The 14,800-nt window shown below is 44.5% G+C and overlaps 1 protein-coding gene across 1 annotated transcript in view; it reads left to right on the top strand.

Annotated features, from left to right (window-relative positions):
* Positions 1-5,936: 5,936 nt before the first annotated feature.
* The window catches only part of GLIS1 (GLIS family zinc finger 1), a 199,842-nt gene continuing 190,978 nt past the window's right edge, over positions 5,937-14,800 (top strand). Inside the window, exon 1 of the mRNA XM_062581279.1 lies at positions 5,937-6,300. Within this exon, the coding sequence (XP_062437263.1) occupies positions 5,937-6,300 (364 nt within the window). The remainder of the gene's footprint in view (positions 6,301-14,800) is intronic.

Raw genomic sequence — 14,800 nt, forward strand, 5'->3', positions numbered from 1 at the left:
AGCTTTTTCTGGAAATCCTCTAGAATAATCTGCTAAATAACTGAGGAGCCAGAAGGGAGAAAAATGTGTGTAGCATTATAGCTTTTGGAGATTATGGTAATTTCTTGCAGTCTCTGCACAAAGGTGGATTAAAGATTACTGTCAGATTTTCCCCAAATATGCTAGCTATTGAAGAGAGTCTTGCTTTTAAGAGATAAGTCACACCGATCTGAGGAACTTCTAACTACAAGCAATATAAACAAATCTGTAAGTTATGAGGGAACAGTTGAGTACATCCCTAGATAATGTGTGGTCAGTTTGACCCTGCTGTCTTAATTTAGGAGGTCATTTTAAAACCACTATAAAGAAGGGCTTTGTGCTGCCTTAAAGGGATACAGGCAATCTCTAAGAAACAGCCATACTTACAGAGACAATCCCTTTGGCTCAGTTTTTGTTTTGTTGTTTCTTTTTTACTATCTGTGTTGCAGTAAATTAAAACAAAAACAAGTCTGGACTTGGCTTGCTGTTGTAAATAAACTGCTGTGTGTGATTCGACAGCTTGTTTGCAGGCAGGTTATTTATGGTGAAGTTTTTTATTTTTCCCACCAGAGAAGTTGTTTTGCTCTATATAACAGAGTGCTTATGGTAACACCTCCCACACTGGTCTATACCGAAGCAGTTACACAAAGGTCTCACAATTTTAATTGTGTCCCTTTAAAGAAAAACAAAACAAGCAAAAATTTAATTTTGTTCCCTGCTGGAGTAGGAGAGGTTTCAGTACCTGAGCTAGAGATGAATACTTCACCTCTGCTTGTTGCTCTGCATAACTCACCTTACGTGTATCCGTTCTGCTTCATTCCTCTCCTTCTGCAGAGCTACTCAGGGAAGGGGAGTTTACAGCTTCTTAGGGAGTTTCTCAAAGATCCGGTTTGTGACAAACCATATTGAGGCCAGTTGCAACTGTCTGTTCCTGTGGAGATGAGAAGCACACTTCGAAGCCTGGATTTGGTTAATTGATGTCCTTTTCACTCGATAGCCTTCCCTCCTTGTTTTCACTGCGTTTTACAGATGATCTCTCGTTGTCATCACGTGTATGCAGGTCCCAGACAGCAGCACCTCAATCCAAGATAGCTATTGCTCTGTTTTTGCAACAGTGATCACAGGGGTTCATGCTGTGCAGTGCAAAGATGATGGGTGTCTGCAAAAGCACCTGCACACACTGAGGAAAACAACATCATGGTAATGACCTGATCTTGGCTGATGTCAGCTGAGTACAACTGATGTACCCAAATTATTTAAACTTTTTTTTTCCCTCACTGCCTTGTGCAAGTTTTGAATTAGGCCTTGTGCACTATGGCCTTGCATGTGCTGAGGGCATGGATATGCTAAGTGTGCAGTGGTAGTGTAGCACTGCCCGCTGTCTGTGGCTACTGTACTCCAGGAGCTGCTTTGGTCTGAGAGCCTTGTCCCACCACCACTATTTGCCCAGAGCCAGGAGGTGAGGAAACTCTGTCATGCAAACTCATTTCAGCACTGTCTGGCTACAAGGACAGAGACCAACCAGCACAGCTAACACCATTACACCAGCAGTCTGTATGTCCTGTCTCTCTCTCTGTTCCTGTAACGTAGGATTTCACCTCAGCCTGGGTTAACATTAGACTACTCTCCTTTTATTCCTTCTTTAGGCACTTAATAGTAATGAATGGGTAGGTGGGCAAGTCTCTAGTCATTTATCATCTATGTCCTGTCCACTTGACCTAGAGAAAGACTATTCAGGCAAGCAGTTGTACTCTCTTGGACAATTCTTATCCCAAATTGCAACTTCATCTTCCACAGCTGACTTGGTATAAAGTGATTCCCAGCTGACTTGGTATAAAGTGATTTCCATGGACTAGCTTTAGGAGGACTATCTGCCTCAACCAGAGGATCTGCTCCCAGTTATGGTGTCTTTATTAAGAGGGAGATGAGCCACTCCTGTGACCAGAGCCATAAGCATCTAGGAATGTGAAACAAGAAGGCAAATATGGAGAATTCTCCTAACGGCCCCCCAAAACCCTACTAAAATAAGAATATTGCTGGGGGGGAGGAAGGCGAATGACTGACTTTAATGTGGGGCACAAGGAGGGAGGACATCCATCTAGCTCATGGATGCAGTGACAACATTGGGCAAAACAGTATTTGCCGCACAAATCGTGTGCTCAGCGAAGTCATGGTGACCCAGTGTATAAAACAGTCTTAGCAGTGATGATTGCACTTGCTTGGCCTTTGTTCCAGAACCAAAACATATGATGCATCTTCTAATTCACCAGGGAGGGAAAGGGAACTGCTTAACTCTTTCATGAGACAGTTGTCCCTCCCAGCCAGGCCTGTGGTGTTGCCGGAGAAGCCAAATTGCTGCTTTAGAGTTCTGGGTGTCAAGTCTCTGTCAGGCACAGGCAGGTCAGGAAGAGGATGTCCTGGCCTGCCAAATGCCTTGCTCGAAAGCTGAGGACATCACTGTGAGAGAAGATTTGAGTCCATGGGGCCTAGTTTCCTAGTGCAGCCAGAGGAATGTGTGTACCTGCAGCTTGAGGTATTTTGTCTGTATCTCTGTGTAGTGATCTCTCATGGAAAACTTTACCTTGCTGTGAAGTTCTTATCCAAACCCTGTGTGCTGCTGAAGTGCCTTCTGGCAGATCTTCCAGGGCTGACCTGGCACTCGGAGAGCAGGATAGTGCAGATAGACAAAAGCCTTATCTAATTGTAGGTGCTTCAGAATGGAAGGAAGAATGGGAGAAATGCTCTTCAGGAGTGATTTAGGGCAGGAACTGAATTATGTGCTCTGAATTGCAACTTGGAGAGTCTTCTGCCTCTGTTGACTGCAGGGAGAAATTGTAGGGATTGGCCTTTGTCCTCTCATTCAGACACCTGACGTAAAGTAGCATGAATATCTTAACCCTCTGCCTTGCACCCGCTCCTCATAGTCTGCTTTTGCATTGCACAAAACCAAAGTAGATAGCGCTGGGAGCTGTGCTGTCTTCAGCAGGTTTGCAAGAGAGACCCTGACTGGCGTAGGCTGCTCTGCCCTTGGGGATCAGTGCGAGCTGCATGCTGGCCCCCAGGTGCGAGGCAGCGCAGAGCAGGCAACCACAAGCCCTTTGGGCTGGGCGGGGGGGCAGGGTGTGAAGGTCAGGCCATGCAGGCCTCTCTCCTGGCTGCCGCGGGGAGCAGCGGCCAAGCAGTGATGCGCTTTGGTGCACAGCCTGTTTTGGTTCAGACGGTGCCCAGAGCACGGGGGCTGCTCCACGCTGCCCGCCGCAGAGCCCCACACAGCCCGGCCCAGCTACTGCTGAGCGAGCGGCGGCACCTGCCGGTGCTCCGCAGTATGATCTGGGCGATGGTGCCGATGAGAACAAGAAACGGAGTTAAACCGTGTGCAGAACAGCATGCACATGGTCTGGGGTCAGAAATTCAGAATGATGTGGGTTAATAAGGCCATAGCAGTCGGTATGTTAAATTTTATCCTTTTTTTCTTGCTTGCTGCAGTAAGATACCTAACCATGAAAGAAAACCCCCAGGAGGATCTAAAATGTATCGTTTTCTAGGAAAAATCCTCCAGTTCAGGTATTCAGTGTGAGTTGGTATCATGCCACAGAAGCCAATGCAGCTGTAAAATGTGCCCAGGCTGCGGCCACAGGTTTGAGATCCACTGAAACACTAGGTTTGTCCTTTGCTGGAGCCAACAGGATTACCCCTAGTTACACTGCTTTCTCCAGTAGTATTTTCCCGAGCAAGTTTTACTGCCTCTTCATGCGTCACTGAGGGTTAGACCATTACTGCAGCATATTTGTGTCTTAAATGATTGTTGCCTCTGGCACTGCCAGGTGCCATTAGCATTTCCAAATATAAGAGAAAGACCTGCCCTCTCCTGAGGGCCACGCAGTCTGTTGACTGATGGGACTAGGGGATGGATACAGGTTAGCAGGGTGCTGAGAGAGGGTCTGGAGCTGTACAGAACAGCTACACAGAGGGAGAACATAGGCTGAAAGTGTTTACTTTGTTTCTATAAATCTGCAGGATATCACTATTAAAGTTCAATGTTCATGCCAGGTAGTTGAGCTTTAGCTTTGTTTCCTACAGAGTTAAGGTCTGTGTAGCTGTGTGTCTCCCTCCTTGTTTTATCTTTCACGTGCTGACAACTTCTGAGGCCACTGACCAATTTTCAACCAAGTTTGACAGAGAGCTATTAACTTCTGAGAATTTAATATGTGATCGTACAGAAGAAAGAGACCCTATTACTGCTTTCATTGAGTGCAAAGGCTGTCAAGCTCCTTCTCTAGGAGACCTCAGAGAAGAGCATTTTAAATGAGACCTCGTCTCGTTAGCTCACAGCATGATGTTTGATGTTCCACCTCAGGGTTTCCTTGCCTGTCTGGTCTGGGGAGTGGCCTCCCACCAAACCCCCAACTTTCACAGCATTTGCCAAAAGAAGTTGAAAGAGGTAAGAAGTCGTGCTCTCCTGCTTTACATCCCCCGCAGGGCGGCACAAGCTGTTGCTAGCATGCGGATGGATGAAAGACTGAGAGCGAGCCACCCTCTGCAGCATCGGTGCTGCTGGAAGATGGGGGTCTCCTCTTCCCCCCAGCTGTGGGACGCTCCTCAGGAGATGCACAGCGAGACTCTAGTTCAGTAGCTGTCCCTCCCCCTTGTGCTAAATCTCTCAGGCCTATCCTTTAGGTCTGATGTGAACAGAAACATTTTCCAGCCCGATGCTTTTCTCATTTATACTCATGTAAACCAGGGGTGAATCCGCTCCACTGCTGTCCGCGGGCAGTGCTGGCGGGTTGCTGCACCTGTGCCTCCAGGCAGGTCTCCAGCACAGTGGGCAGTGGGGCGCGGGGACGCCCGAGGCAGCGCCAGGCGGGCGGCTAACCCGTGCTGGTGCAGAGCTGCGCCTCGCAGCTTGCCCCGCGTTTGCCTGGAACCAGGCCCAGGCTAATAAACCCATCTCGATTGCTTCCAGACCCAAGCCGGCCCTGCAAGGAGCCAGCGCAAATGTCACCGCTGTGTGCCGAGAGGTGGCTTATGCGTCCCTGCGGTGCGGGCCAGCTCCAGGCACCTGTGGGACTGGAAGGGAAGGGAAGGGAGCGCTGCAATGGGGTGCCGGGGGGGCGGCTGCTGGGCCCCGGGCAGCAGCGGGCGCGGGGGAGGGCGCTGCTCTCCTCGCCAGGCCCAGGGCGCGGGCGAGGCCCCTTCGCGGGCCTGAGGCGGCGCGGGGGTGCCCGGCCTGGCGGCGGCGGCGGCCGGCCCGGGGGCGGCCGCGCCGCTGTCAAAGCCCCGAGGGGCGGCCCCGGCGGCGCAGCCCTCCCCCTGCCCGCCCCGACTGGCCCGGGCCGCCTTCACTCAGGCCGCCGGCCCCGCGGCGGGGGAGCGCGGCTGAGCCCATGAGCGCGGCGGCGGCGGCAGGACGGGGCGCGGGGGCGGCGGGCGGCGCGTCCCCCCCGGCGGCCCCTCCCAGGTAGGAGCGCGGGGGCGCGGCTGTCAGCGCCGCGCCGCGCCGAGGCGCTGCCCGCAGCCGGCGGGCTCGGCCGGCCGCCGGCTCTCCGCCGCCGCGGTGTCACGCCGGCCGCGGATTAGCGCGTCGGGAAGCTGGTAAACAGGCGCCGGCGGCGCGCTCGCCGTTGCCGGGGCGGTCGCCGCAGAAGCCGGCTGTGCGCGCTGCCCCTGCCCCGCGGCGTTGCCTGGAGAGGGCGGCGAGGCGCCGCCCCGCGCCTCAGAGGCGGGCAGCCGCCGCGGTTTAAACCCCCGTGTGTCCCTCCGCCCCACCGCGGTGCGCCTTGGGGGGGGGTGATTTACGCCCCGGGCCGCCGGGCGACCGTTTAACGGCCGTTGGCGGCGCGCGCGGGGCGGCCGTTAAGGGCCGTTGGCGGCGCGCGGGGCGGCGAGCCCCCCCCATCCGCGCTGCCCGCGGCGCGGACATGCACTGTGAGGCGGCCGAGTGGCGGAGGGGCAGCGCCGGGCCGCCTCGCCTCCAGGTGCCCGAGAGGCGCCGCGGAGCCCCGCCGAAGGAGCCGCTGCCGCCGCCGCGAGCGACCTGCCCCGGCAGCACCGCCAGAGCGCTCCTCGACCCGCTGACGTCCTTCGCCGTAGCTGTCAGCCGTGGCGGCGACCCCGCGGAGCCGCAGCAGAGCCCCCCTGAGATGTCGGTGCCGCTGCTTGATTTCGTGCCCAAAAGACCGAGCATATTTGAGAGGATCCCGATTCTCCCCAGGGCGCCCGAGCTGCGATGCGGTAAAGGCTCCAAAGAGTATTTCCAGCAGCAGAAACATCAAAGCGTGAAGGGTGAGTTTAAAAACGCACGACCCCAACACCAGCACCACTGCCAAAAAGAAAAAAAAATCCACCAACTGAATAAAAATGTGTATCAATCTCCTTTCCGTTTTTACCCTCTCTCTCTCTCTCTCTCTCCAGGATATTCTCTACTTTCCTTATTTAATACTGCAAGCTTTTTCTTTCTTTCTTTTTATTTTTTTCTGTGCACCTTCCACATGCAGGATAAAACAGACTGTTTTTTGCAGATGAGCAGCAGAGCCATTCCCGGTATTTTGTAAGAAATCCTACGACCAGCATCATCTTTAATTCCCCAAAGTGATTGCCTCTTGGTTTGGTCGCCTCTCGAGACTGTTGTTTTAAGGGTGGCTCTGCACACAGGGTTGGTCTTCGCCGTGTGCGTACAGGGTGTGTGTTTGTGCATATGCCTGACCGACAATAAATGCCTGGTTCTTATTCAACAGTTTCACCATGGTTGCTTGGATTTATAGTTTGTATTTCAAGGAAGTGTTTCAAATGCTGGATTCAGGCGGTGAATCCTCAGACTCAGGATTCCTCGTGCCCAAAAAGCATGGTGTAAGGTTAAATTTGGCTAGTTAACAAATGCCAGATTTTTGTCTGTCTGCTGTAGAAGCAGTGGCATTGAATTTAGGCTAGGAGTTGCCCACCAAGATCTGTCACTCTTTTGGGCTGAGTTAGAACTTGTTAATCAAAATTTAGTTTTAAAGTAATCCCTCCAAGCAATCAATGGATGGATTCAGAGGGGATTCAAGCATTCCGTTATGCTACAAAGCCACTTGCACATAGTTGCACATAGGTTATTAATATTAAAGCAATGTTTTCTGTAAGGTTTAATAGCTGATTCCCTTTCTTTCTCAGTCCTTTCCCATTTCCCATTTTAAAAATGTATGTGCTGTTATCTTGCTGGGGTAAGACGGTTCCCACAAGGAGTTTTTCAGTGTATTTCCTTCTTACCATTCTTTTGAAAAATCAAGTAGACTGTGTGCCCTTAGACTAGTACCGTTCTCTGTTGCAAGCTTGTTACCTGGGGTGATGGGACCCCTCATTGCCATAAAGTTATGTTAATGAACACCTCAATCTGTGCCAGGTCTGACCTGCAAACTGTAGGATGTATTTATTCATCACCACTCAATACAGAGTGGAGCAGCAGGTTATAAATTAGCTTTCTATTTTTTTCTTTGTTACTGCAGCAGTTCTCTGCTCCTGATTTTTTTTTTTTTTTTTCAAGTGTTCCTATTTTGACAAAGCTCTGTTACACAGAATCAGATTGTTCTGGGGAGGGAGGAGGAATCCTCATGAAGGGGAACATGAGGGAACAGCTAAAAGCTCTAGTACTGCCGTGCTACTGCTGGCACTCTTGGGATGTTAGAGTGCTTCGTGGCCCTGGGAGCTACGCTGTGCCACTTAACTCGAGTTTGAACTAGCTTAAAAACATACCTGTATGTTGCCCTACTGCAGCAGGTTGGTGAAACACTTTTTTTTTTCCCCATTGAGCTACTTATTCCTCCTTCATTTATATTCCTCTTACTGCTGATGCAGAGGGCCAGGAAGGGAAAAAAGAAATACAAGTTCTACTCAGATTGGGCTTCTTATGGCAGATGTAGGTGGGCACTGGGAGAAGGATGCAAATTCATCTCACCTGACTGACTGGTTTCCCATTTTTGCTGCTGGTGAAAAAGCTTGTGTTTTAAGGTTCGTTGCTGTTTTTTGTTTAATGAATTTTCTGTCAAAGATCTTAACTTGCGGTTGCTTCAACATTTGGGTAACTTGACTCATGAGAGTAAGTAGGAGATATCCATGGGCAGGATTAGCTTCAAATACTGAGCCTGTTGATATGATGGATAATGTCAGATTTTCCAAAGATGGCAGCACTGTTTTTTTTTTTTTTTTTCCCCAAAGATATTTGCAGGAGAAGTTAGGGAAAATAAAATTTCAGGCTAGAATCTGATTTCAAATATCTGGGCTGTGCTGCTTCTTCCAAACCGTACTGTGTCAGAAGGTGCCTGAATATCCACTCGGGCATTTTGGAGTAGTCCCACTGATTGCTGACAGCTGCCAGGTCCCTGCTCAGCACTCTATGCTTTTGATTCAAATGTGCTGCAGTCCGTTCCACAGAAACAACAGAAGTCACTCAATTCTTTGCTTTGTGACCTAACTGTAAAATTGGAGCACAGTGTAGGTGGAGAGGAGTTGTGCTGTGGATGGAAGAGCTGGTGATCTGCCTTCAAGGAGTGGCTAACCCATCTCCCAAAAGCACTGGCCCTGTCAGGGAGATAAAGGAAAGGGCCAAGGACGGCCAGCTGGATGTGGATGTGATATAACAAGAAATGGCTAAAAAGTGGGAATGAAGGAAATACTCAGACTTACTCAGTAAAAGGTTTCAAGAAGGAAACAGATAACAGGTTGACTTCAGATCATCACACAGTGTGTCTCCTGGTCTCCTGCTGCAAAGTGCCATGTACCCAGTGATTCCCTCTGCAATCTGGGTTAGATTACAGAATGTGCCTCCTGGTTTTGGTTTATCCATGGTTGAAAGCTGCAAGTAGGGAGGGGAAACCCTCTTCAACAAAAACAAAACCAATTTTTATAATTGCATGTAAAAAGAAAATTCTTAAATTATTCTAAATGTGTCTCCAAAACTTTTTTGATTTTTTTTCCAAAGAAGAATGAATCAAAACGATACACTACCCTATTAGTAATAAGGGTGGCTTTGAAGTAATCACAATGAGGGGAAAAGCATCCCGCTGCTGCAGTGTTACTCTGCTGCTTCACGGTGTTTAAGTCATGATCCTGCAAAATGCTTCCATGCCTGAGCAAGTCTTTTTACAAGAACAGTCAAAAACTAGAGGGGTAGAGGTGAAGATTACTTTTGGGAATCAGATCATTTGGATATAAAGTTTGCTGGATGGGGCTGTATGTTTGTTTACCAAAAATGCCAGTATTTTGGAATAGTGCTTCATATCTTGTTCTGTTTGGGAGTTGTTTATTTTAAACACCTTGTTTTTACCCAGCCTCCCCCTTCTGGCATGATTGGCTGTGCTACTCACCACGCTCTTGTTGATCATTGATTTCCCTGTGTGTCACAAGGCAGAATATTTGCACCCAAACAATGCTTCTTAGAGGCATTAGTGGTCCAGCGGACACAGAATAATTGTACCAAAAGGTATGAGGTGTATTTTACAATGTTTTCCTGGGATTCTGTGTGTGTGTTTTTATTTTTTATTTTTTTTATTTTTTTTTTGGTCTTGTTTCATAGAACTTTATGCTAGGTTATATCATTTTGAAAGCAACACAGGACAAAATAAATATCGTCAGCAATAAAGAAACTTGTGTGTCTTGGGAAAGAACAGACTAGTTGTGACAAAAGAGTAATCTACAAACATGTCAAATCTCTCTTGCTCCCTCCCCCCTTTTTTTAAAATTACATTGATTATGGTTGTTACCAGGAAACACTTCTAATTTTCATTCTTTTCCAGATTCGTTCAGTGTATCTAATTCATGACTCAGTAGAAATGACGAGATTTATCCTGTTAGTTGTGCCACTGGGAAATCATCCAAATGGCTGAGACCTAGCAGTAACCACTTCAGTTATTAACCTACAGTGGGCAAAACAATAAGCTCTTTGGGTTGCAGTTTCCTTGTTTAGGGTATTTATTATTCAGACAAGGAGAAAGTATATTCAGACAAGGAGAAAGTATTTTTTTCTTTAATTAGAGCAGCCTTTGGCAAACATAGAGCTATTAAGTGGTAGAAATTTATTCGTTTTCTTTTGCTATTGAGAAGGAGGGCTAAATCTTTAGTTTCAACCCTGGGTGACTGTTTTCTTTGTCAGAATGACGGTGCTTGCATAAATAGCAGCTTACAGTATTGGGATCTAAAGCAAAAGTATGTGTTCTTGTTGTATGACTTATTAGATATATTCATTGGTCTAGGGCCTGATCCTGCCATTTTCTTTCATACACCTTGTCCAAATTTACCAGAGTTATCCCACTAAAGCAAATGGGACTGCTTAGTGCTTGAGTGCATCTGTGCTGATAAGGTGACAGGGAACGAGGTTGGTTGTTTGGTTATCTCTAAACTTCCTCAGTTTTTATACAGAACTGTAGCAATGCATTTTTTTATTTTCACTGTACTTTTACAAATTCACTTGTTGCTTAATAGCATTATGCCTTTGAAGTCTTCTCTACAAACAGGAATTTGAAGGTTTAGTTAAATTGATAGTTATGTAACTCCTTTTTGTTTCATGAACTATGGGTTTTTTAATGATCTATGGGATTTTTTCCCCCTTTTTTCTTTTTCTTTGTAGGGGGAAGGAGAAAGAGGTGGAAACTGCAGATCAGAGAATATGTGCATGAAGTCTTTTGGGGTAAACTGTGACTGTCCCTTCCTCCCTTCTCCCTTTTATTAACTATAATGCTTACTCATTTTGAATGGGAAAATAACTTTCAATTGCTTTCTGTTGAAGGAAATTCTTCCAGTGACTTGTGTTGCAAAGTCAGAGTCACTGAACTGAACATGCCTTGATCATGCCTTTCCTTAAAAAAGAGGTTTAATTGTATCTGTTTTTTTTTTTTTTAATGGATTGCTAGTAGAGAATATTTGGTAAACGCAAACCAGAAGAACTGACAGTCAGTTTGTTATGTAAAGGCATTCAGTATTTGCAATGTAAAAGCACAAAAGATTCTGCTTCAGGAAAAAAAATAGGTTGTTGGAAAGAGGAAGATAATAGGTATATCTGCCTTATTATTATGTAGAATTATATAGAATAGGAAATAATGTCAGATTACAGGAAATGATTTTGTATCTTCCTGAGTTTTGCTTAAAGGAATAGAAGTAAATAAGAAATTACTTACTCTGGCCTTAAAATGTTACACTAATGTGCAATGAAAACAGGTATTATTATGTATTGTCTTAAATAGTAATGAGAAGAAAATTAAATTTGTTTCTTTTATAGCAAGAAGATGACAAATTAAAAACCTAAACCTTACAGGTTACTGTGTTTCTGTGAATAGTTTTACTTACTACAAATACTTAACAGTTAACGTTTTCTAATTTTTCTTCTCAAATAGCTCTAAATGCTTGTTCCTGTGTTAGAGTTTACCCTGTAAACACACACACTATTAAAGTATATGCTAACGGATTTTCAGTAGCTGTGAGATTATATTCTGGAAGTGCTGGGCAATTCAGTTAAGTAACATGGTTAAATGCAAGTGATTGTGTTCAGGGAGATTAGTGCTCCATTATTACAGCAAAGATTTTTGTTTTACTATCAGTGAGCAGAGATGCTTGGTATATTGAATAGTAGGGACAAATTTTTACTCTAAATGATTAAAATCAATGGGAGTCTTGCAACTGATTTACCTGGCTTAGTATTTCAACTCCAGTATTACAGAACTTCTTTATGCTTTGTGCGGTGAAAAGCATGTAGAACAGATAAACTTGTATTAAATCCATCTGTAAGCTAGGAAGTGGAATAACATACAGACTATGCATGAAGGGAAATTTGGAGTACTGTGAATATAATTTATGCATTCAGTACAGTGATTACCATTATTCTAGAAATATGGACCTCTGCTGTTTAGTGATTTTTAGAACTGTTGAAGATGTTGATGGCAGGATAATTGCAGAAAGAATATGGATGCGAACTGCTGCATTTTCTATTCCAGGTTTCTATCATTAAATGTAAACAGTCTTGAACAAGGCGTGCAATCTAGTAATCATTTCACAGTGCATGAGAACAGCTTTTAATAGACTGCTGTTTTTGTTTGCTTTTTTCCCAGCCACCAAACATCGTTTCCCAGCACACTGATGCAACTCGAAGAATACTAGGTTCCAAAGCAAGGGCAGTGCTTGCTAACTGCAGAACAGTGTAATCTTGCCCCACAAATGTGCAAACAATAGCAAAAGTATGTGTTTCTGAATATGGCACAGCTGTTATCTTCTCCTGAAAGCAGGGAGCGTTACAGTGACATAGACAGAACGACCAGTTAAAACCACTCTTGCCATTTTATTGCATTTAAATGGGGCATGTTAAAAAGCAAGGGCCATTTTTTTTTCTTTTTAGATGGGTATCAGTTCAGACTATTGCAATACTACACTTCCACATAGGCTTTGAAAAATAGAGGCATAGATTTCCCCCTTTCCCTTCCCCTCCTGTTACTTTTTTGACATTCAGTATGTGAAATCTCAGATGGAAAGATGGAACCTAAAGCTTTCTGTTCTCAGGATCCATGCTTCACCATGGATCAAAAAACCTGGAACAAGGTTTTTTTGTCCTTTTTCTCTTCCCTTTTTTTTTTTTTTTTTAAATAATGTGATTTGTTTGGGTGCCTTAAATGATTGTTAATTATTAAGATTATTTGTAGGAAGGAGATTATCTGAAAGACAGAAAAGCTGTTGCCAGAGCTGCAATAGGAAATAGATCCAAGTTCTGTGTTTTATATTATTTTACAGTTTTGTGGGTATAGGAGTTACAAGGTTGAACTCAGTCAAATTATCAAGAAATATTTGGGTTATATCTTTTAGCAATTGCAGTGATTTAAAAGTGGTAATCATGTTTGACTTTTCGATCGTTATGTCTGCATGTATATGTGATTATTTTGCATAGTGAATTAGTAAGGAATACTGTAATTGAATATACCTGTTCAAGTTTATTCTAAGCGTTAAACAAACGAAAAACATTTTAAACTGCACTTAACTCTTGCATTTACGTGCATAAGAAGAAGGCTTTGTGAATGCTATACAGTTGTCGATCTTTTTAGAATGAGGGGAAAGCAAATATATGTGTGTGGGGGTTTTTTTTTGCATCTTTAGCCAGAGGGAAAAATGACACTAAGGCGACATCATCAAATTCTGTAAAACTAACTTTTAAATACAGATCTCCATTGTTGTTTTAAGCGCTTAAGGGGTTGGCGATTTGGTTTATTTTGGAACATTGCTGAACTATATGAAATGTGTCTCTAGGGCCCTAGTATTTTAATACCTAGTAGAAGTTTGTGTAACAGTAGATGATGTATTTTACCTGCCTTCCAATGCTGTAAATAAATTACACGTGCTGGCTTGGGAGAGACTATCTGATGTGTAAATTAAAGTCTAATATAAGAGGAAAAAACAAGTGATGTTTTATAGTTGCATAGCTATTATAATAGGATATAAGAGAAAGATTATGTATGATAATGTGAGAAACTTCCCCAAAAGATAGAGAGTCTAGGATTATTTAAAGTAAGTGCTGTGATTCATTGCTTTTTCACAAGTGGCTGTGGTTAAGTAGCTTAAATGCTGAAGCTAACGATCCCCCAGGCAGAGAAAGATAATATAATTCTGAGGATATTATAAAAATGAAATTTGATAGCTTCCACTTTATAATCCTGTCTAAGTCTTGGATGTAATAAAAGGAAAATACAGATGTATTTGTCAATTTTGGAACATAATATTACATATATATATGTAATAGTTTATTAATATGAATGTTTTGCTAAATACCACATGCTTAATGCAATTTCCATTCCTTTATAATAAGTTTAAATATTAATTCTTTGGAATGTCAGATGCCTAAAGCTAGATCGAAATGCTGTGCAGTTTCAGATATCTAGGAGTGAGCTTGTGAAACAGGATATTTAACAGGGAGAGATGAGTAGCACATTTCAGAGTTATTAGGGCAGAACAGCAATGCAAGAGGATGACTTTTTTAAAAAGTTATAAGATTGCTTTATATGCATGACGTTTAAATACCTTAGAGTTAATTATTTGAAAGAACAGAGTAGATTTCCTAAGTATGTAGGTTTGCATTTTTTATTATTTTGTTAACTTCTTTTTACCAGTCTGCCTTTCTGTAAAGCAGCTGGCTTTGATTTAACCTGAATCCTTCATGGAGGGCAAGTGATCAGTCCCTTACTTATGATGACTGTATGTTGTGCTCTTTACTGGAACATCTCTATAGTGGTGGACACACAAGAGAAAAAAAACAAATAGAACAGGAAGGGTGCTTGAACAAAACAATAACTTGAGTTCACAAGGCCTCATTTCACCCCAACACAGATCACTTACTCTTCTTTAGCAAATCCTGTTTGTCTCCCTCCCAGCACTCAATTTTGTTGGGCAGAGAAGGGAGAGTTAAAGTGAGACAGATAGAAGAGGAAACTTCTGTTTTATTTTCCAGTATTTTTTCATGAGGATTATAGTATGAGGTTTCATAGTCTCCGCTTTGCCCTACTGCTTCTGCTGAAATTGCAGGGAATTCCAGTATTAACTTCAGGAGGCCAGTGCTGAATGCTTGTGAAAATAGCATCCATGCTCTTTTGAGGCACGGAAGAGAAGACACGAATCTCAGACCTGCTCCCAGAGAGAAAAGTATGCAAGCAAAAACAGCCCCATGTCTCACATGTCAAGGTCAGACAGTCAGCACCTTTGTGCTGGATTTTTCTTCCTATGCAACACCCTGCAAGCATCTAAAGCCAGTGTAATCTGCCATTGTCCATGAGGCAGGCAAAGT

This window comes from Rhea pennata, chromosome 8, assembly GCF_028389875.1.
Source record: "Rhea pennata isolate bPtePen1 chromosome 8, bPtePen1.pri, whole genome shotgun sequence".
NCBI classification, from domain to species: domain Eukaryota; kingdom Metazoa; phylum Chordata; class Aves; order Rheiformes; family Rheidae; genus Rhea; species Rhea pennata.